This window comes from Oncorhynchus mykiss, chromosome 2 (genome assembly GCF_013265735.2).
Source record: "Oncorhynchus mykiss isolate Arlee chromosome 2, USDA_OmykA_1.1, whole genome shotgun sequence".
Lineage (NCBI taxonomy): Eukaryota > Metazoa > Chordata > Actinopteri > Salmoniformes > Salmonidae > Oncorhynchus > Oncorhynchus mykiss.
This window is the reverse complement of record NC_048566.1, coordinates 46,085,804-46,109,851: the sequence shown is the minus strand read 5'-3', so window position 1 is coordinate 46,109,851 and position 24,048 is coordinate 46,085,804. Positions and strand designations below refer to the sequence as shown.

The window sequence follows — 24,048 nt, the reverse complement described above, 5'->3', positions numbered from 1 at the left end:
GGAGGTGCTGTTTCCTACCTTCACCACCTGGGGGTGGATTCCAGTACTCAGTTGCACAGGGCGGGGTTCAATCCCAGGACCCTGAGCTTAGTGATGAGGCTGGAGGGTACTATGGTGTTGAAGGCTGAGCTATAGTCAACGAACAGCATTCTTACACACTGTAGGTATTCCTCTTGTCCAGATGGGATAGGACGCCAGGCAGTGCGATGGTGATTGTTTCGTCTGTGGATCTATTGGGGCAATATGCAAATTTAAGTGGGTCTAGGGTGTCAAGTAAGGTGGAGGTGATATCATCCTTAACTAGATCCTCAAATCACTTCATGATGACGGAAGTGAATGTTACAGAGGGATGGTAATTTTGTTCAGTTACCTTTGCTTTCTTTGGTACAGAAACAATGGTGGACATCTTCAAGCAAATGCAGACTGGGATAGGGAGAGATTCAATATGTCTGTAAACTCTCCAGACAGCTGGTCTGCCCATGTTCCGAGGACACGTCTAGGGAGGCTGTCTAGGCCGGCAGCCTTGTGAGGGTTAAATATTTTACTCACATCGATGTTTAGTTTGTCTGGGAGCCACGTGGCTGGTTTTCCCTGTGTTATCTGTTATTGTCTGTAGACACTGCCACATACGTCTCGTGTCTGAGCCATTGAATTGAGACTCCACTTTGTCTCTGTACTGACGTTGTACCTGTTTGATTGCCTTATGGAGGTAATAACCACATGTTGGTATTCAACCATATTCCCAGTCACCTTGACGTGACTAAATGCGATGGCCCGCGCTTTCCGTTTTGTGCGAATGCTGCCATCTATCCACGGTTTTTGGTTTGGGTAGGTTTTAATAGTCACAGTGGGAACAACATCCCCTTCCTGATGAACTCAGTCACTGTGTCCGTTTATGCGTCAATGTTATTCTCAGAGGCAACCTGGAACATATCCCTGTCTGCGTGATCTGATAGAGTCGTGATCTGATTTGCCAAAGGGAGGGTGGGGAGGGCCTTGTAGCCATCCCGGAAGAGAGAGTAACACATTTGGAGAATTTTTGAAGCGTGAATAGTACAGGCAATGTGCTGCTAGAACTTCGGAAGCGTTTTCCTCAAATTTGCCTTGTTAAAATTCCATGCTAGAATAAATGTGCCCTCAGGATATGTGGTTTCCAGTTTGCACAAAGTCCAGTGTAGTTCCTCGAGAGCCGTCGTGGTATCAGGTTGAGGGAGAATATACACGGCTGTAACTATAACCTCTTGGGAGGTAATACAGACGGCATTTGATGTGAGGTATTCTAGGTCAGATGAACAAAAGGACTTGAGTTCCTGTACATGATCAAAGTCACACCATGAGTAGTTAATCATGAACCATACACCACCGCCTTTCTTCTTCCCAGAGAGGTCTTTATTTCTGTCTCCACGATGTACTGAGAACCCAGCTGGCTGTATTGACAGGGACAGTATATCTGGAGAGACCCATGATTCCATGAAAGAGAGTATGCTACAGTCCCCGATGTCTCTCTGGAAAGAGATCCTCGCCCTGAGCTTGTCTATTTTATTGTCCAGGCACTGAACATTAGTGAGTAATATACTTGGAAGCGGTGGATGGTGTGCGGGCCTTATGAGTCGGACTAGAAGTTCACTCCGAATACCTCTTCTCCGCCGGTGGCATCTGGGTTCAATTGCCCTGGGGGGTATAAACAAAGGATCCAATTCGGGAAAGTCGTACTTCTGGTAGTAATGCTGGTGAGTTACCAACGGTCTGATATCCAAAAGCTTTCTCTTGCATTTCAAGATGATGGGGGGGGGGAAAAAACACATGTTTTTTATTTGTATCATCTTTTACCAGATCTAATGTGTTATATTCTCATACATTAATTTCACATTTCCACAAACTTAAAAGTGTTTCCTTTCAAATGGTATCAAGAATATGCATATCCTTGCCTCAGGTCCTGAGCTACAGGCAGTTAGATTTGGGTATGTCATTTTAGGCGATAATTGAAAAAAAGGGTCTGATCCTTAAGGGGAACACTTTGACTATGTACAGATTCAGTGAGCATAGCCTTGCTATTGAGAGAGGCCGCTGTAGGCAGTCCTGGCTCTTAAGAGAGACAGGCAATGTGCATACTGCCAAGAAACTGAGTTGGAAACCTCCTGCCAAATGTATGACCATATTAGAAACTCCCGTATCTGTTGGATGAAATAGTGTGCCATCTCAATAAAGCCCCCCCCCCCCCCCCCCCCCCCAAACACACACACACACAGAGACAGAGAGAGAGACATTGTTACAACACTCTATATATACTGTATATATATATATATATATATATATATATATATATATATATATATATATATATATATATATATATATATATATAATATGACATTTGTAATGTCTTTATTGTTTTGAAACTTCTGTATGTGTAATGTTTACTGTTAATTTTTATTGTTTATTTCACTTTTGTATATTATCTACCTCACTTGCTTTGGCAATGCTAACACATGTTTCCCATGCCAATAAAGCCCCTGAGAGGGAGAGAGAGGGAGAGAGAGAGAGAGAGAGACCAAATAGAAATGGGTACTGAGTGAGGGACAGGGAGAAATAGACTATAGAGTCCGGTCGTCACAGACAAACCTGGCTGCCCAGAGAGGACAGGCTGTGCTCACTCTGCTCCAGGAGAGAGGTAAAGACAGAGCTGCACCAAAATTATAATTCAAAAGCACAAATGTGCAGTTTTGGCAGCCACAACCTGAGGGACAGCCAGTGAAAAGTGCAAAGTAATGTCATGTGTCTTCTCAGTCATGTTTACACTGGTCTACTACTATTGCTTTAATGTATTGTTGTTCTCATTAATATTGTTGTTGTAGTTAATGGTAATCCCATGTCCACTACTACTATTATTATTGCTGTTGGTCCCACCATTTATTTATATATAAATATATATATCTTTAATATAAATATGTATTTTTATTTTTTCGATATGTATACTTTGACAATATAAGTAATAATGAATTTGCCATGTCAATAAAGTCAGTTTAATTTAATTTAATTGAGAAATAGGTACTGAGTGAGGGACAGAGAGAAATAGGTACTGAGTGAGGGACAGAGAGAGAGAGAGAGACCGGGAGAAAGAGGTACTGAGTGAGGGACAGAGAGAGAGAGAGAGAGACAGAGAGAGAGACCTAGAGCAATAGGTACTGAGTGATGGACAGAGAGAGAGAGACCGGGAGAAATAGGTACTAAGTGAGTGAGGGAGTTGAAGTGGGGATGAGTCTGAATACTTACTCTGGGGATGAGTCTGGTGAGATGCTGCCTTTGTATTTCCTAGGGTAGGATATACAACAGCATTTTTATATTTTATTTACTCTTACATTGCTCCTAAGGGCTCTATTATCACTCCTAAGGTATTTTCTATTTATATATATATACACATAACCTTTGATTTTATTTTCATTGTTGGACAGAAAAGACACCAGGATATCGGCTCCAAGTGAGAAATTTGGAAACCTGTTCCCAAGTATTCCAATGCATAATAGAGAAACACGTGATTGTATATAAATGTAAGCAAGGTTTAAATGATTGCGTTTTAATCAAATATTACATCTGTTTGGGCTTATTGCGGTCAATTTGCAGTTTAACAAATGATTTGTAATTATGTGCCGGCCACCCGACCATCTATTGATACTCTACTTTGTTGGTGTGTGTGTGTACTGTATTGTGTGGAATTGGAGAAGACAGGTAAAGGTACTTACTCCAGGGTGATGCTGTGTTTGTGTGCGTGTGTGTGTGTTACGTTAGTCACTGTGTCGTATGTAAGGACTGAGTTGTGTTGACATGAAGAGGATAGGTAAAGGCACTTACTCTGGGGAAGACTCTGGTGTGAGGCTGGACATCTCCTCTTGTGTGGGAACTGGGTAGAGAGAAGCAAGGTCACAGGTTAGAGAAAGCGCAAAGGTTAGAGAGGGGATCAAAAGCTTGTTGCATTTTTTTTAACCTTTATTAACTAGGCAAGACAGTTAAGAACAAATTCTTATTTACAATGACGGCCTACCCCGGCCAAACCCTAACCCAGACAATGCTTGGCCAATTATGCGCCGTCCTATGGGACTCCCAATCACAGTCGGTTGTGACACAGCCTCGAATCCAACAAGGGTCTGTAATGACGCCTCTAACATGGAGATGCAGTGCCTTAGACCGCTGCTCCACTCGGGAGCCGAAATGCATGCAGCCTGCTCTCATAAAGCAACAATCAGAGATGGGTATCCCAAAGCCTTCATAGCTACAGTAGTACTTTATTTCTCTTGCAGATCTATACTCGGAACAACAAAATTCCTAATGCAACGAATGTTGTTCATCCACTCGCAAAAGATTGACTGTCAAACATTGATTTTATAATTGTTTTCTCACAGCTGTGCAGCTGAGTTCTGAACAAAAAAGGAATTACTATTTTCACTTTGAAGGCTTTAGGAAACCCATTTCTTTTCCCTCTCTCAGTACCTTGTAGTTTCCTGCGGTGAAAGCGCGGCGAGCCCAGGAAGCTGTTCTTGATGGAGTTGAGGCGTGTCCTCCAGGGCATACCGCCGATAGATGGACTGGGGGGCGGCGTGGGGTTGGGCGTGCCCGCCGGGCTCTCCTTGGGTGTGTGCACAGGGGTGCCCTTGGGGGTGGGGAGGGGGCTGCCCCGGGGGGATGGGTGAGGGGTAACCTGTATGAGGGGGATAGATTTGGGACCGTAGTCAGTGCCTGAGTGAGAGGGAGAGGGTGTGGGCGAGGGGGTGGGTGAGGGCGCCACTGGGTGGAAGGGGTGCCATCGAATGGGCGAGAGGGGCACTGCGTCGGGGGCATGGGTGACAGAGAGCTGGGGGATTGTGGGGGAGGGCGTTGTGAGAGCAGGGCGCCGCTGCCCCATGGGGCTGCTCGGGGGTGCACTGAGAGATGTGACAGAGGTGGCGGAGGAGGAGGGGGATGGGGCCTGGCAGGGGGTAGAGGTCTCCGACTTGGGGGGCACAATCACTGGGCTGAGGGAGGGGGTCTCCGGAAGGGGGTTGGAGTGGGTGGATGCAAGGGGCTTGGGCAGCAGTTTGGGCTTGGCCGGGAGGGTTTGGTTTCTGGGGTCGGGTGGTAGCAGCTGCCCGCTGTCCGGGGCCAGGGAGTTGGGGGTGGGGGCGCGATGGACAACTGTCCAGTTGGTGTGGGGGGCAAGGGGCTCGGGGGAGGGGCAGGGGCTGGAGTTGGGCGACTGGGAGAAGTCTGGAGACGGGGGGGGTACACAGAACTTTCTGAGAGGCTACATTTTGGGTAGAAAGAAGGGAGCATACACATAATATGAACAGTACCAAAAGCAGGGGGTGCACAAAGACACACAGATACACACAACACGCGCAGACGAATACACACACAAATGCCCACACATGCAGATGCAACACAGAGCAAACAGCCACAAAACCAGCAGCGAGAGAGACAGCCAGGCACAGATAGGCAGGTGAGGTGTGATACAGTAATGATGGATGGATGGAGGGAGGGGTATATAAAGAAAAAGACAAAAAGAAGAACAAACATGGAGTCGGTTAGCTCATTCAGCAAATCGGCCAAGTAGAAAGGCAACAAGACCATGGGACAGTGTAAACAAAACAAAAAAACAACAACATCGCAAGCATTCAAAACAGACAGATGTTAAAAAAAGTGCAATGTGATATAAGGTGATGTGCTGTCAGTGACCAAAGCAAGCAAACACACACAGAAAGGTGAAAGACAAGGCAGGCTAGCTGTCTGAGCAAGGCTTTTGCTGAGACATGAAAACCATGGACACTTGGCCTGGTAAACCTAAAGGGGCAATCCATTTTTGGACTTATAAATGAATGATATGTAACCATTGATTCTTGAAGAACATAAGTTATTAGTGCCTCGTGAGCTTAGCTCAACTGTTGTAACCCATCAGAACCCAAAATATAAGGGCTTAATTCAATCAGATCCGTTTTAGCCTATATCCGCATAGCTGATGTTTTGACGGTGTCCGAGTTGGAATTTACTTTCACAAGCAGCTCATGGCATTATACCTAAAGCTGACATTGACATTGGCAGCACGGAGTCGCATTAAGATAAATCCAACGCAGCCTTGTTTTCAAGCGAACACTGAAATGTAAGATGTAATCTACACCTCTATTAGGCTGATAGAAATCCTCAATATTTCGTTGAATGATAGTCAATTTGAGCGTCAAATTCTATTGGTCCTAAGTTCTGTCTTCTATTGATCTTAAGCCGGGTTCTATATAGCCTACACTTTCTCGTTCTGATCTTCTAACATGAGTGGGATGGGTGTGGATTCGTGACAATGATCAAGAGCAGCTGCACAACAAAGCAGTTACACCTCCGACACCGCCAAAACAGCTATGCAGGTGTGTCAGAAGGTGAGTGTAGCTGGTGCATGAAGTCAGGCGCAGGAGAGCAAAATGAGTGAACAACGTGCTATGCTCAAAAGATAAAGGCACACGGTAAACAAATACACTTGACCAAAAACCAACAGTAAATATAACGCACGGGTGAACACAGCACCCATCGAAAAACCTGCCATAATGAACCGAACCGAACATAGAAATAATCCATGAACATGGGGGAAACAGAGGGTTAAATACATGAACAAGTAATTGTATATTGAAAGCCAGGTGTGTAGAAAATAAAGACAAAACCAATGGAAAATGAAAGATGGATCAGCGATGGCTATAAAACCGGTGACGTCGACCGCTGACCGTCGCCGTACAAGGAGAGGGACCGACCTCGGCGGAAGTCGTGACAGTACGCTCCAGCAGCGTGCCGACACCGGCCACGGGGACGACCCGGAGGTGGAACTCCCGCAGCATCGATGTGTCCAACACTTACTCCACAAGCACCCAGCATCTCTCCTCCGGACCGTACCCCTCCCACTCCACGAGGTACTGAAGGCCCCTCGCCCGACGCCTCGAATCCAGTATGGATCGAACTGCATATGCCGGGGCCCCCTCGATGTCCAGAGGGGGCGGAGGAACCTCCCGCACCTCAGACTCCTGGAGCGGACCAGCCACCACCGGCCTGAGGAGAGACACGTGGAACGAGGGGTTAAATAGATAATCGGGGGGAAGCTGTAACCTGTAACATACCTCGTTCAGTCTCCTCAGGACGCCCTCCAGACCTTTGACGTGAACTGGGGACCTCGATCAGATACTATGTCTTCAGGCACCCCGTAGTGCCGGAAGACGTGTGTAAACAGGGCCTCTGCATTCTGTAGGGCCGTAGGGAGACCGGGCAAAGGGAGGAGAGGACAGGACTTAAAAAAACGATCCACAACGACCAGGATCGTGGTGTTACCCTGTGATTGAGGAAGACCCGTTAGGAAATCCAGCGACAGATGCGACCACGGCCGTTGTGGAACGGGTAAGGGTTGAAACTGCCCTCTGGGCAAGTGCCTAGAGGCCTTGGACCACCAGTACTTCCCACTAAGACAGTGCACTGTCCAACCGATGCCCGGATGACCAGAGGAGCGTGACGTATGGGCCCAATAGATCAAATGGTTGCGGACAGCAGACAGAACGTACAGACGCCCAGCTGGACATTGGGGGGGAGTGGGCTCTGTATGCAACGCCCGCTCGATGTCCGCGTCCAGCTCCCACACTACGGGTGCCACCAGGCAAGAGGCCAGAAGTATGGGAGTGGGATCCATGGGCCGCTCCTGTGTGTCATACATCCGGGACAGAGCTTCTGCCTTTACGTTCTGGGAACCTGGTCTGTAGGATAGGGTGAAAACAAATCGGGTAAAAAACATGGCCCACCTTGCCTGGCGAGGATTCAGTCTCCTTGCGGCATGGGTGTACTCCAGATTGCGGTGGTCAGTCCCCTCAAGCCAATGTCTCCACGTCTTCAAAGCCTTGATGACAGCCAACATCTTCCGGACCTCCACTCCTCTTTGGTGGCGTGCCCGAGCGCTGAGAGAGCACTGCTCCTATCCCAGCCTCCGACGCGTCCACATCCACTATGAACGCCAAAGAGTGATCCGGATGGGCCAGCATGGGAGCCGAGGTAAATAGAGCCCTCAGCTGACCAAAAGCCCTGTCCGCCTCAGCTGACCACTGCAAATGCACCGGTCCTCCCTTCAGCAGTGAGGAAATGGGAGCCGTAACGTGCCCAAAACCCAGGATAAACCCACGGTAGTAGTTGGCAAACCCTAACTTCTGCACTTCCTTTACCGTGGTGGGAGTCGGCCAATTACGCACAGCTGTAATGCGGTCACTCTCCATTCCACCCCTGAAGTGGAAATGCGGTACCCTAGGAAGGAGACGGATGGTTGGAAAAACAGGCATTTCTCAGCCTTCACGTACAAGTCATGCTCCAACAGTCGACCAAACACCCTGCGCACCAGGGACACATGCTCGGCGCATGTAGCAGAGTATATCAGAATGTCATCAATATACACCACTACACCCTGCCCGTGCAGGTCCCTGAAAATCTTGTCTACAAAGGCCTGGAAGACTGATGAAGCATCCATCAACCCGTACGGCATGACGAGGTACTCATAGTGCCCAGAGGTGGTACTAAATACCGTCTTCCACTCATCCCCCTCCCGGATACAAACCAGGTTTTGTGAAGAAGCACGCCCGGTGCATTGACTCAATCGCACTGGCTATGAGAGGTAGGGGGTGACTGTACCTCACCATGATCTGGATGATGCCTCGATAGTCAATACATGGGCGCAGACCTCCATCCTTCTTCTTCACAAAAAATAAACTTGGAGGCAGGTGAAGTGGAGGGCCGAATGTACCCCTGCTCCAGGGATTTGGAGACATATGTTTCCATAGCCGCCGTCTCCTCTTGTGACAAGGGACACACGTGACTCCTGGGAAGTGCTGCGTCTACCAGGAGATTTATCCCACAATCCCCCCGCCGATGGGGTGGTAATTGCCTTATACTTACAGGAGGCGAGAACCAAATCGCCATATTCAGAGGGGATGCGCACGGCGGAGACCTGGTATGGACTTTCCACTGTAGTCGCACCGACGGAAACCCCTAAACACCTCCCCGAGCAATCTCGTGACCACCCCGTGAGGGCCCTCTGTTGCCACGAAATAGTTGGGTCATGACAGGCCAACCAGGGTATACCCAGCACCATGGGAACCGCAGGAGAATCAATAAGGAAATAAATGATTTTCTCCTTGTGCGTCACCATACCCAGTGGAGAGGGTGGCCTCCCTAATTAGCCCCGAGCCCAATGGTCGACTATTTAAGGCGTGAACTGGGAAGGGCATATCCACTGGAACAATAGGGATCCCTAAACTATGGGCAAATGATCTGTCAATAAAGTTCCCAGCTGCCCCTGAATCTACGAGCACCTTATGCTGGGAATGTGCAACAGAGGGCTCTTGGTGAGCCTGGCGCCGACTCACCTGGGGTGACACAAGAGTGCCCTGCCTGCTGCCTCGACTCCCAGAGGAACCTCTTCAGCACCGACCGGCAGTGTGCCCTCTGGGGCCACAGATGGTGCATGGACCGGCCCCTCCTCTGATCGCCCTACTTGCAGCTCCTTACAGGAGCTGTGGTACTGGGGGATGGAATCGACAGACCACGATCTGGACGTCCGCAGGTAGCCAGCAGGTTATCCAACAGGATGGGCAGGTCCACCAGCTGGTCAAAGGTGAGAGTGGTGGGGTGCGAAAGTTCAGAGAGAACTCCTGTGCATTCCTCGTCCCCTGCCTAAGTTGGACGAGCCGTTTACCCGCCGCTCTACCCTCAGACGGGTAGTCAAAAACTGGGTGAAATCTTTGAATTGGTCCAACACCGCTTCTCCTTCCTCCCATATGGCGTTGGCCCACTCCAGGGCTTTCCCTGAGATGAGGGCGGACATGCTCTCTCGGCCCGATGGAGCCGGGTGGACAGTTGCTAGGCATAGCTCCAGCTGGAGTAGGAACCCCTGACAACCCGCAGACATCCCATCATACTCCTTCGGAAGATCGAGCTGAATCCCACTGTGACCGGGTGAAGGAGTTAGTTGGGTCCTTGGTGGTGATGGTGGAGGCACTGGAGGATCTCCTCTTCTCTCCCAGCGGTCCAGATTCTGCAATCCATGGCGATGCCGAGATGTTGCTGAGATGTTGTAAAATGGCAGCATGCTGCTGGATGCGCTCCTCAACCCCTAATCCAGGGTTGTCTGCTCCTGCTGACTCAATATGGTTGGGTGCGTGATTCTGTCAGAAGGTGAGTGTAGCTGGAGCATGCAGTCAGGCACAGGAGAGCAAAATGAGTGAGTAACGTACTTTACTCAAACAATAAAGGCACGAGGTAAACAAATACACTTGACCAAAAACCAACGGTAAATATTGCGTACGGGTGAACACAGCACCCGTCGAAAAACCAGCCATAATGAACCGAACTGAACATAGAAATAATCACCCACAACAAACATGGGGGAAACAGAGGGTTAAATACATGTAATTGGATAATGAAAACCAGGTGTGCAGAAAATAAAGACAAAACCAATGGAAAATGAAAGATGGATCAGCGATGGCTAGAAAACCAGTGACGTCCACCGCCGAACGCCGCCCGTACAAGGAGAGGGACCGACCTCGGCGGAAGTCGTGGCAAGGTGTATCACCGGTTAAAGCTTAATTTAATCTAGGCCTGAGCTTGTTTAACTCCAATGTTTGTAAACAAAGTAAATGTAAACAAATACCATAAAGCTTTAAAATATGGTTCAAATTATTATTTTTAAATGATGGATGGTCAGTCCTTGCATTCATAGCTCTGACTATGAATTTAAGAGTGGTTACATTTCTCCAGCCCAGTCCCTTAGCTTTTTACTGAAACAGGCGGGGAAAATGTTTTGCTATTGTTTCAACTGCTGGTTTTCCGCTTTTAAATTTTTAAAAACTTTTTAAAACACTTCATAGTTATTATGAGTGCAACGCTTCTTCTGATTATGTGGTAACAAACACTCTCAAGTGAGACACAAACCACGTTTCCATCCACAGTTTTAATGTGAATAAAGTCATACTGTATAAAATCAAATCAAGACAGCTATGATGGAAACAGGAAGTTTTGGTAAAATGTTATAATTGCAGACAAATCATTTGTTTGTTTGACGTGGTGGGATCTCTTTTTGTGTCTGTAAAATGCATTATGCGAGAAATGGCAATGGAAACGACTTTATGGGCAAATATTGATATAATAACCTTCATGTAAAAGTAAACTTGGAGTCACACAATGATATGGTTTGTGGTCCTCCCTTCACGACCCCTTGACTTTTCCACATTTTGGTACATTACAGTCTTAATTGTAAAATTGCTTAAATAATTTTTTTCCTTCATCAATCTACACACAATACCCCCTAACGACAAAGCAAAAACATGTTTTTAGAAATTGTTGCTAATTTATGAAAAAGAAAACTGAAATATAACATTTACATAAGTATTTACACCCTTTACTCAGTACTTTGTTGAAGCACCTTTGGCAGTGAATACCGCATCAAGCACATTTGCTATTAAACACAGTTTTTGTGACAAAACTATCAGTAGAGTTGAAAGTGCGATGGAAACACATTGAACTTTTGATTTTTATTCGGTACCTAAAAACTTTGTGTGCACCACATCGTCAGGCACTGATTTTAATCTGCAACAAAATAGATAGTATGACTAAAAGCACCCTAAGTAAAAGCTAAAAAGGTGTCTTTAAGTAATTACATTTATTTTGTGACAATGTGTATTTAATTCATATTCTGTTCGTATACAGCATTTTCTATGAATTACTTCACACATTGTACCTGTGGGCTGCCACTCAGAAGAAGAAGAAGATTTCTTTCCAAATGGTAACACTTTACTTGACCATGTCAACATGTGTCATAACAGCTGACATAACTTGTCATAATATGGTCATAATACTATCATGACACAAATATTTAGATATGTTGGGACATATATTGCATTATTTTATGGCTGGTTATGACACCTACATAAAAGTGTCAAATGTCACAAAACCTACCATGGTAGTTATTTTATGGTTGTTATGACACCTACATAAGAGTGTCAAAACCCACAAATCCTTCCACACATGGCAAAACATTCCATTACACCATAGCCTACTTGTCAACAGTACGTTTATGACATATAACACTTTCTGAAATTGACCATGTTAAATTATCATTGTAATTACGCACACATTGATGTGAGACATGCACCTCCCCAATGCTGTCATAAATTGCACTTTCTTAGTCCAATTAAAATGGCACAGGATGGTCATAATGCGTCTTGACAGTGTCATAAAGTGCAGTTTCTTAGTCCAAGTGACACAAGATGGTCATAATGCTTCATGACAGTGTCATAAAGTGTATTTTCTGCAAGTTATTTAAATTATGATTTTTTTAAAATCATGACAAAAAAAATTCCAACAACAACAAAGGACTTTTAAGAAAGAAACAAAAATAAACCTTCATTTAAAAAAAATAATTTGAATGAATGTAGGTGTCATAATCAGCCATATAATTATGCAATATATGTCACAACAGGTGACAGGTCAGCTGTTATGAAATATTAGGACATGGTTATGATCATGTCATATTGTGTTATGATGCTGGTGTCATGTAAATTGTTACCAACATTTGTTTTACAAAAAGGTACATAACTACAAAGTATTTGATCATTAGGAACATATTATAAAGTTCCAGTAGTAATAAATTCAATAAACAGTCTATATAAAAAAAAAATAAGTGGGCCTCCCCCAGCCTCCAATCCTATCCCATTCCCCCAACCCCACCCAGCCAACACGTCTTGACAAACCGGTGCACCTGGCACTACTACCATAACCCGTTGAAAGGCACTCAAATATTTTGCCTTGACCATTCACTTTCTGAAGGGCACACGTACACAATCCGTGTCTCAATTGTTGAAAGGCTTAAAATTCCTTATTTAACCTGTCTCCTCCCCTTCATCTACACTGATTGATCTATAGCTTTCCCCTAGATTCACCTAGTCAGTCCATGTCATGGAAAGAGCAGGTGTCCTTAATGTTTTATATACTCTATATATAACATTTTTGTTGTTGTTTTGGCTGTGTACTCCAGCACTGTGGATTTGAAATGATACAATGATTGTGAAGTTACAGTGCATACTGTCAGCTTTAATTTAAGGGTATTTTCATAGATATTAGGTGAACAGTTTAGAAATCACAACACTTTTTGTACACATTTTAGGGGACCAAAAGTATTCAGACAAATGCACTTATATGTGTATTAAGGTAGTCAAAAGTTTAGTATTTGGCACAATATTACTAGCACGCAATGATTATGTCATGCTTGCGAATTTACAAACTTGTTGAATGCATTTGCTGTTTGTTTTAGGTGTCTTTCAGATTACGTTGTGCCAAATAGAAATTAATGGTAAATAATATATTGTGTCATTTTAGAGTTACTTTTATTGTAAATAAGAACATAATATGTCGGTTTTATCTAAGGAAGGAAATATATCTACTAATATATCTAAATCTATATATCTAAAACTGCAGTTCCTCACAATATAATGACAGCTCTTATTAATAAATATTATTATAAAACATAGACCAGTTCTATTAGATATTAAAATAAATTGTGGTAACACTTGACACCCAGTGTTATAACAATGTTCCTGCATTCATCCCAGACATCAGCAACAGATCATTAGGGTAGGTGCATGTCTGACATCAATGTGTGTACACCTACAATTATAATTTAATACATTTAAAATGGATATAACATAAACATACTGTTGACACGTAGGCAATGGTGCAATGGATGTTTTGCCGAGTGTGGTAGGTTTTGTGGGTTTATGTAGGTGTCATAACTAGCCATAAAATAACACAATATGTCACAACAGATCTAAATACATATGCCATGACAGTGTTATGGCCATATTATAACAAGTTATGTCAGCTGTTATGACATATTAAGGCATGGTTATGACTATGTCATAAAGTGTTATGACGCTGGGTGTCAAGTAAAGTGTTACCAAAATCGAGCAGTGATAGAAACACCAGGTAAGTGGAGATGGGAGTCTTGAGAGGCAGAAGGGTTGATTTGGTTACATAAATTGTATATCTTGAGATGAAGCTCTCTGCAGTGGAGCTTTGCAACTCTTTCTTGGTTATCTTTGGTTGCTTCTCTGATTAATGCCCTCCTTGCCTGGTCCGTGAGTCTTGGCAAGTTTGTTGTCGTGCCATATTCTTAAAACATTTTAATAATGGATTTAATGGTGCTCCGTGGGAAGTTCAAAGTTTAGGATATTTTTTTTATAACCCAACCCTGATCTGTACTTCTCCACAACTATGTCCCTGACCTGTTTGGATTGCTCCTTGCTCTTCATGGTGCCTCTTGCTTGGTGGTGTTGCAGACTCTGGGGCCTTTCAGAACAGGTATATGAGATCATGTGACAGATCATGTCACACTTAAACAAAGTCCACCTGTGTGCAATCTAACTAATTATGTGACTTCTGAAGGTAATTTGTTGCACCAGATCTTATTTAGGGGCTTCATAGCAAAGGGGTGAATACATATGCATGCACAACTTTTCCGCTTTTTATTTTGTATACATTTTTGAAACAAGTTATTTTTTTAAATTTCACTTCACCAATTTGGACTATTTTGTTAATGTCATGACATGAAATCCAAATAAAAATCCATTTAAATTACAGGTTGTAATGCAACAAAATAGGAAAAACGCCAAGGAGGATGAATACTTTTGCAAGGCACTGTAGGTGAGAGGGAACTAGTACAGGAAGTGAGTGGTGTAGGGTTGCAATGGCAGCTGGAAACTTTACCAGTAAACTACCAGGTATTTGGTAACTTTTAAAAATCTTTTTATCAGATGACATCACGTGGATTTTTTGGGGACTTCAGATTATCACAGGTGTCTTCAATTATCTCTGAACCTCTGTGTGGCTTTCTCACATATAACAACACATAAATAATATTTAAATAATATATAAATAATACATATTTATTATTATATATTTATGGTATAGTTATTTTATAATTATTATATATTTATTATGTATTATATATAAATACTATATTAAATAATAAAATAAAATGATGAAGTTGTAAAACATTATCCTAAATAAAATGAATACATTTAATGAATACCATTGGTGTTTGATGAGGAGTTCAGCATTAAAACCTGTAGGTATGTTAGGGCTAGGGGGCAGCATTTTCACTTTGGATGAATTGCGTGCCCATAGTGAACTGCATCCTAGTCTGTCCTAGATGCTAATATATGCATATTACTATTACTATTGGATAGAAAACACTCTGAAATTTCTAAAACTGTTTGAATTATGTCTGTGAGTATAACAGAACAGTAAGTGGGAAAAAAACACTAACTGTGAGTATAACAGTAAGTGAAAATTTTGAAGCTGGTTGAATTTCAGGTCATCGCCTATTCACATCCAAACAAGATATGGATATGTTCGCACTTCCTATGCCTTCCACTAGATGTCAACAGTCAGTAGAACATGGAATGAAGCCTCTAGTGTGATGTATGACCGGATGGGAGGGGAATGAGTCACTGGTCTGTCAGAATGACAGTTCTTGGTTGCGCACATTTCTGTTGATATCGCCTGCGTTCCATGACTCTGCAGACAAAACGAATGCTCCAGTTGGAACGTTATTGGATATATATGAAAATAACATCCTAAAGATTGATTCTCTACTTAGTTTGACCAGTTTATTCGACCTGGAATATAACTTTTTGAAGCTTTTGGACATGTGAACTAACCGTGCTAGCAAAAGCAGCTAATTGGACACTAGTAATGGACATTATGGAACAAAACAACGGTTTATTGTGGAACTAGGACTCCTTGCACTGCATTCTGATGAAAGATCATCAAAGGGAATATTTATGATGTAATTTCGTATTTCTGTTGACTCCAGCATGGCGGAGAAATATTGTTACGCCTTAGCGCCGTTTTAGATTATTACATGATATGCTTTTTTCGTAACGTTTTTAAAAACTCTGACACAGCGGTTGCATTAAGAACCAGTGTATCTTTAATTATATGTAAAACATGTATCTTTCGTCAATGTTTATGATGAGTATTTCTGTTATCTGGCGTAGCTCTCTGTAATTACTCCGGGTATTTTGGAGGCATTTCTGAACATGGCATTAATGTAAACCGAGATTTGTGGATATAAATATGCATATTATCGAACAAAACATAAATGTATTGTGTAGCATGATGTCATATGAGTGTCATCGGATGAAGATTATCAAAGGTTAGTGATTAATTTAATCTCTATTTCTGCTTTTGTGACTATCTTTGCCTGGGAAAAATGGCTGTGGATTTGGTGGTGATCTAACATAAATATATGTTGTGTTTTTGATGTAAAACATTAAAAAAATCGGACACGATGGGTATATTTACAAGATGTTTATCTTTCATTTGCTGTATTGGACGTTTCAATGTGTGAAAGTTAAATATTTCCCAAAAATATTTTTGAATATCCCGTGCTGCCTTTTCAGCGGAATGTTGGGGGGGAGGGTGGCTCTAGCGGAACCCCTAGCCATATTAAATATCCCCAATAAAGATAATGTACACACTTTTTTTTCTTTCACTTTTATGTCTTTATTGTAAATGTTTTGCTGCCAAATTGGTGTGTCACGTTCTGACCATCGTTCGTGTGTGTTTTCCTTGTTTTAGTGTTGGTCAGGACGTGAGCTGGGTGTGCATTCTATGTTGGATGTCTTGTTTTTCTATTTCTATGTCTGGCCTGATATGGTTCTCAATCAGAGGCAGGTGTTAGTCATTGTCTCTGATTGGGAACCATATTTAGGTAGCCTGGGTTTCACTGTGTGTTTGTGGGTGATTGTCCTTAGTGTCTTGATGTCCTTGTTCTGTATGTATGTGCACCAGTATTAGGCTGTTTTCGTTACGTTTATTGTTTTGTAGTTTTTGTATTGATTCGTGTTTACGTTGTGTTATTAAACATGGATCGCAATCTACACGCTGCATTTTGGTCCGACTCTCCTTCACACCTAGAAAACCGTGACAGAATCAACCACCACAACAGGACCAAGCGGCATGTCAACAGGCAACAGCAGCGAAAGGAGGAAAGGACATGGGAGGACGTTATGGACAGCAAGAGTATGGACTATACTACTTGGGAGGAGATAGACAGGTGGGCGGTCGACCCAGGGAGAGTGCCGGAGCCCGCCTGGGATTCGATGGAGCAGTGCGCGGAAGGTTATCGGAGAATGGAGTTGGCAAAGCAAGCACGACGGCGCGGACGGAAGCCCGAGAGTCAGCCCCAAAAATGTATTGGGGGGGCTAACAGGGAGTATGGCTACGCCAGGTAGGAGACCTGGGCAAACTCCCTGTGCTTACCGGGGGGCTGGAGAGACCGGGCAGGCACCGTGTTATGCTGTGGTGCGCACGGTGTCTCCAGTGCGGGTGCATAGCCCGGTGCGGTACATTCCAGCTCCGCGTATCGGCCGGGCTAGAGTGAGCATCGAGCCAAGTGCCATGAAGCCGGCTCTACGCATCTGGTCTCCAGTGCGTCTCCTTGGGCCGGCTTACATGGCACCAGCCTTGCGCTCGGTGTCTCCGGTTCGCCTGCATAGCCCAGTGCGGGCTATTCCACCTCGCCGCACTGGCAGGGCGACCGTGAGCATTCAACCAGGTAAGGTTGGGCAGGCTCGGTGCTCAAGAGCTCCAGTGCGCCTGCACGGTCCGATCTACCCAGTACCACCTCCACACCCCAGCCCTCCGGTAGCAGCTCCCCGCACCAGGCTTCCTGTGCGTGTCCTCGGCCCAGTACCACCAGTGCCAGCACCACGCATCAGGCCTACAGTGCGCCTCGCCTGTCCAGCGCTGCCAGAGCCTTCCTCCTCTTCAGCGCTGCCGGAGTCTCCCGCCTGTTTAGCGCTGCCAGAGCCTTCCGCCTCTACAGCGCTGCCGGAGTCTCCCGCCTGTTCAGAACTGCCAGTCTGCATAGAGCTGCCAGTCTGCATAGAGCTGCCAGTCTGAATAGAGCTGCCAGTCTGCAAGGAGCTGCCAGTCTGCAAGGAGCTGCCAGTCTGCAAGGAGCTGCCAGTCTGCAAGGAGCTGCCAGTCTGCAAGGAGCCGCCAGAGCTACCAGTCTGCAGGATGCCGCCAAAGCTGCCAGTCTGCAAGGAGCCGCCAGAGGTGCCAGTCTGCAAGGAGCCGCCAGAGATGGCAGTCTGCAAGGAGCCGCCAGAGGTGCCAGTCTGCAAGGAGCCGCCAGAGCTGCCAGTCTGCATGGAGCCGCCAGGGCTGCCAGTCAGCATGGAGCAGCCAGAGCCGCCAGTCAGCATGGAGCAGCCAGGGCCGCCAGTCAGCATGGAGCAGCCAGAGCCGCCAGTCAGCATGGAGCAGCCAGAGCAGCCAGTCAGCATGGAGCAGCCAGAGCTGCCAGTCAGCATGGAGCAGCCAGTCAGCATGGAGCAGCCAGTCAGCATGGAGCAGCCAGATCTGCCAGTCAGCCAGACTCTTCCAGATCTGCCAGTCAGCCAGACTCTTCCAGATCTGCCAGTCAGCCAGACTCTTCCAGATCTGCCAGTCAGCCAGACTCTTCCAGATCTGCCAGTCAGCCAGACTCTTCCAGATCTGCCAGTCAACCAGACTCTTCCAGATCTGCCAGTCAACCAGACTCTTCCAGATCTGCCAGTCAACCAGACTCTTCCAGATCTGCCAGTCAAGCAGACTCTTCCAGATCTGCCAGTCAGCCAGACTCTTCCAGATCTGCCAGTCAGCCAGACTCTTCCAGATCTGCCAGTCAGCCAGACTCTTCCAGATCTGCCAGTCAGCCAGACTCTTCCAGATCTGCCAGTCAGCCAGACTCTTCCAGATCTGCCAGTCAACCAGACTCTTCCAGATCTGCCAGTCAACCAGACTCTTCCAGATCTGCCAGTCAACCAGACTCTTCCAGATCTGCCAGTCAAGCAGACTCTTCCAGATCTGCCAGTCAACCAGACTCTTCCAGATCCGCCAGTCAGCCGGGATCTGCCAGAACTGTCAGCCAGCCGGGATCTGCCAGAGCCAACTATCTGCCTGGGCTTCCTCTCAGTGCTGAGCTACCCCTCAGTCCCGAGCTACCCCTCAGTCCCGAGCTACCCCTCAGTCCCAAGCTACCCCTCAGTCCCGAGCTACCCCTCAGTCCCGAGCTACCCCTGTCCCGAGCTGTCCCTCTGTCCCGAGCTGCCCCTCTGTCCCGAGCAGCCATTAAGGAGGGTTGCCTATCTAGGGACGCTAAGGAGGTGGACTAAGACTATTATGGAGTGGGGTCCACGTCCAGCGCCAGAGCCGCCACCGCGGATAGATGCCCACCCACACCCTCCCCTATAGGTTTAGGTTGTGCGTCCGGAGTCCGCACCTTGGAGGGGGGGTACTGTCACGTTCTGACCATCGTTCGTGTGTGTTTTCCTTGTTTTAGTGTTGGTCAGAACGTGAGCTGGGTGGGCATTCTATGTTGGATGTCTTGTTGGATGTCTTGTTTGTCTGGCCTTGTTTGTCTGGCCTGATATGGTTCTCAATCAGAGGCAGGTCAGAGGCAGGTCAGAGGCAGGTGTTAGTCATTGTCTCTGATTGGGAACCATATTTAGGTAGCCTGGGTTTCACTGTGTGTTTGTGGGTGATTGTCCTTAGTGTCTTGATGTCCTTGTTCTGTGTGTATGTGCACCAGTATTAGGCTGTTTCGGTTTTCGTTACGTTTATTGTTTTGTAGTTTTTGTATTGATTCGTGTTTACGTTGTGTTATTAAACATGGATCGCAATCTACACGCTGCATTTTGGTCCGACTCTCCTTCACACCTAGAAAACCGTGACATGGTGGCAGTTGTGAAAAAAGTCAACAGTTGGAAGAGTTGCAGAGTTAATTGAAAAATAATGCAATTTTTTATTTTATTAATTATGCCGTTTTTTTTAGAACCGTATGGGGTATCCACTAGACATTCATGGATAATTTATACACAGATATATATATATTTATACTATATAGGAATACATTCTTTAAAGTTATTTGTGTAAATTACCAAAGTTACCGTAAATTGCCATAAGATCTCGAGAACGTTGGTAAACCGAACCCCTGCCACCTGAGACATAATGTGGTCCAGGGGCTGCAGCGCTACCACCAGACCAGCCTCTGGCACATGCATGTATGACTAATGCCTAAGTTATTCCAGTGTAGATCCTATATTTGTTTCAGGCCAAGCTCCTATCCTCAGTATCCTGGTCAGGAGCATCTAGCTACGCTGACTGTGTTTGTCTCATGTGATGACATAAAAACAAATACCAATCAAGGCATAGACAGGCAGCAGGTTTAAGGGTGGCCTGTGTGATGCCTGAGGGAAAACACAGGGGTCCTGATAAAGAGGGTGAGACGGGCGGTGGGTTGGGGGGGATTGGAGAGAGGTACTTACCCGTGGGCTGCTGAGAGGGCTAGTGGAGAGACCGGAAGATGCTCCACTTATGGACCTTGACCTGTGGAAGACACACACATGCACGAACATGCACACACACACACACATCAAATTCTCAGTGTTAAGAGAGGAAGAAACATTGAAAACGGCAGCGTTTGAGGTGAGAGGGTAAGGAGTTGGCAAAAGCATTACATGAGACTAACCATTACAGCTAGGATGCTACAAAGCTTTCTAGAAGCATTGAGCTATTCAAACAGGTTCACACCAGGACATTCATAGAATGTTACATTGAATGTGAACTTCACTCAAATCTAACATTCAACTTTTGACGTCAATTAGACATTTGCTGAAAAACATTCCCCACATATCTTGAGTTTTATTATTAGTGTGCTTTCCAAAAACAAAAACACTCTGGAAATCTGACATTTATCTCAAATGTATCCCCTATGTATTTGCTGTTTGACCAATCAAACAAATCAAAGCTGTTTTTAATATGTTTTCTCTCTGTGGCAGTGAAAAGGTTCCTGGGGCACATATGAAGTAAAGCTCATCTATTCATTTGGTTTCTATTTGTCTTGTTTTTGTTATTTCAAAAATTCCAGCAGATGACATCAGTAACCTGTGCTCCAAAATGAACAATTACAGGACAGTCTGTCTCCATCACACACAACTATATCAACTCCGAGACAGCACAGCTGTTCATGTTCTGCCAGAAGAATGTCTGTCTCCTTTATTTGGCTCTCCCTCTTTTTCGCTCTTTTGATTTGATATCTCAGGAGACTGATGGGTCCTCAGATCCTCAAAAGGTGCTACAGCTGCACAATCGAGAGCATTCTGGTTGCATCACTGCCTGGTATGGCAACTGCTCAGCCTCTGACCGCAAGGCACTACAAAGAGTAGTGCGTACGGCCCAGTACATCACAGGGGCCAAACTTCTTGCCATCCAGGACCTCTATACCAGGCGGTGTCAGAGTAAGGCTATAAAAATTGTCAGACTCCAGCCACCCTAGTCATAGACTGTTCTCTCTGCTACAGCACAACAAGCGGTACCAGAGCACCAAATTAAGATCCAAGAGGCTTCTTAACAGCTTCTACCCCCCAAGTCATAAGAGTCCTGAACATCTAACCAAATGGCTACCCAGACTATTTGCATTGCCCCGCCACCCTTCTTTTTACACTGATGCTACTCTCTGTTATTATCTATGCATTAGTCATTTTAATAACTCTACCCACATGTATATATTACCTAAATTACCTCGACTAACCGGTGCCACGCACATTGACTCTGTACCGGTACCCCCTGTACACATAGCCTCGCTATTGTTAAAACAAACATTTGTGTGTGTCTGAGTGTATTTCTGTGTATGGGTGGGTGGGGATGACACCTTGTCAGTTAAGATGCCCTTTTCTGCTTTATTCAAACAGCTGACCCTGACAGTTCCAATCATCTACATATTAATACAAAACAGTTTACTGAAATATTAGCTTTTGTCCAATAAAATCCAATAAAGACAGGACATTGTAAATCTAATTTGACCTATGCACCAACAAGGCTTTTCAGCGTCAGCAGCTTGACTACTGCTAGAGACCTGTAGCTTTATTGATCTACTGTACCTCAACAACAGATGTACTCACATTAGATGGGTTGATTAGGATTCATACCTCTCAAACAGCCTAATGCATACTCTTAGAGTATGTTTACCCAATTAATGTACTTTAATGTAAATGTGCTTTTTCATGTAAGAAATCATCCCATTCCACAAATGTATTTAAAACGTTATTGAGAGGTTATCCCGGACACAGATTAAGCCCAAAATTACTTCTGGTCGTAGACTATGTGTAATGTTTATCGGGGGAAACCGCTCCTTACCGCTACATTTGACCTTGCCTTACACATAAGCTTTTTAAGATTGGAAATGGACAAAAGTTTACGGCCACTTAGAAATGTCCATGTTTTTTGTTTTTGTCCATTAAAATAACATCAAATTGATCAGAAATACAGTGTAGACATTGTTAATGTTGTAAATGACTATCGTAGCTGGAAATGGCTGCTTTTTTATGGAATATCTACATAGGCTTACAGAAGCCCATTATCAGCAACCATCCCTCTTGTGTTCCAATGGCACGTTGTGTTTGCTAATCCAAGTTTACCATTTTAAAAGGCTAATTCATTAGAAAACCCTTTTGCAATTATGTTAGCACAGCTGAAACTGTTGTCCCGATTAAAAAAGCAAATAAACTGGCCTCCTTTAGACTAGTTGAGTATGTGAAGCATCAGCATTTGTGGGTTTGATTACAGGCTCAAAATGGCCAGAAACAAAGGAACTTTCTTCTGAAACTCGTTAGTCTATTCTTGTTCTGAGAAATTAAGGCTATTCCATGCGAGAAATTGCAAAGAAACTGAAGATCTCGTACAACACTGTACAACACTGTACAACACTCCCTTCACAGAACAGCTCAAACTGTCTCTAACCAGAATAGAAAGAGGAGTGGGAGGCCCCGGTGCACAACTGAGCAAGAGGACAAGTACATTAGAGTGTCACAAGTCCGCAAATGACCCCTTCATTAAATAGTACCCGCAAAACATGAGTCTCAAAGTCAACAGTGACGAGACGACTCCGGGATGCTGGCCTTCTAGGCAGAGTTCCTCTGTCCAGTGTCTGTGTTCTTTTGCACATCTTAATATTTTCCTTGTATTGGCCAGTTTGAAATATGGCATTTTTTTCCAACTCCCGGAGTCGCCTCTTCACTCTAGTCTAAAGAAGGCCATTTGTATTGCTTCTTTAATCAGCTCAACAGTTTTCAACTGTGCTAACATAATTGCAAAAGAGTTTTCTAATGATCAATTAGTCTTTTAAAATGATAAACTTCGATTAGCTAACACAACGTGCCATTGGAACACAGGAGTGATGGTTGCTGATAATGGGCCTCTGTATGCCTATGTAGATATTCCATAACAATCTGCCGTTTACAGCTACAATAGTAATTTACAACATTAACAATGTCTACACTGTATTTCTGATCAATTTGATGTTATTTTAATGGACAACATTTTTTTGCAGATCTTTCAAAAACAAGGAGAGTTCTAAGTGACCCCAAACTTTTGAACAGTAGTGTAGTTGACAGCTTTTCAACATATTTCGAAGCTATACATGGTTTATGTTCCTGTTATAAACAATGGAGTAATGCAACCTTATATTGTGTGTTATGAAAGGGTAAGACACTATGCCCAAAACATTTATAAAGTATAGTATTTGCTTCATACATCATAATTGCTTCATAAATTTTTCAATTATTTACACACACCCATTGATTCTTGAAGTTATAACTTCTATGATAAATGCCTCATGAGCTTAGTCCAATTGTCATACCCAATCAGAACCCAAAATATTTACTTGATAAACTCAATTGTTTGTAAACAATGTAATTTTTAAGAAAAAAAAAGTTAGCCTCTGAACATGGTCCAAATTTTTATTTTGTTTCCAGAGTGCTTATGAATTTGAGAGTGGTAATATTTCTCCACCCCCAATTCTTCAGATTTTTACCAAAACAGTGGTGGGTTTGGCTTTGTTGTTTGAACTGCAGATTGCCCCTTTAAGAACCAATTTGCATATATTAAGATTAGAATCATTGCACAGATTCC

General features: G+C 44.5%; 1 protein-coding gene across 1 annotated transcript in view; it reads right to left on the bottom strand.

Moving 5' to 3' along the window:
* The window catches only part of brsk2a (BR serine/threonine kinase 2a), a 536,112-nt gene that overhangs the window by 22,263 nt on the left and 489,801 nt on the right, over window positions 1–24,048 (bottom strand). Inside the window, exons 13-15 of the mRNA XM_036949734.1 lie at window positions 20,406–20,466; window positions 4,486–4,693; window positions 3,850–3,898 (exon numbers count right to left, since the gene is read on the bottom strand). Coding sequence (XP_036805629.1) covers window positions 3,850–3,898; window positions 4,486–4,693; window positions 20,406–20,466 — 318 coding nt within the window. The remainder of the gene's footprint in view (window positions 1–3,849; window positions 3,899–4,485; window positions 4,694–20,405; window positions 20,467–24,048) is intronic.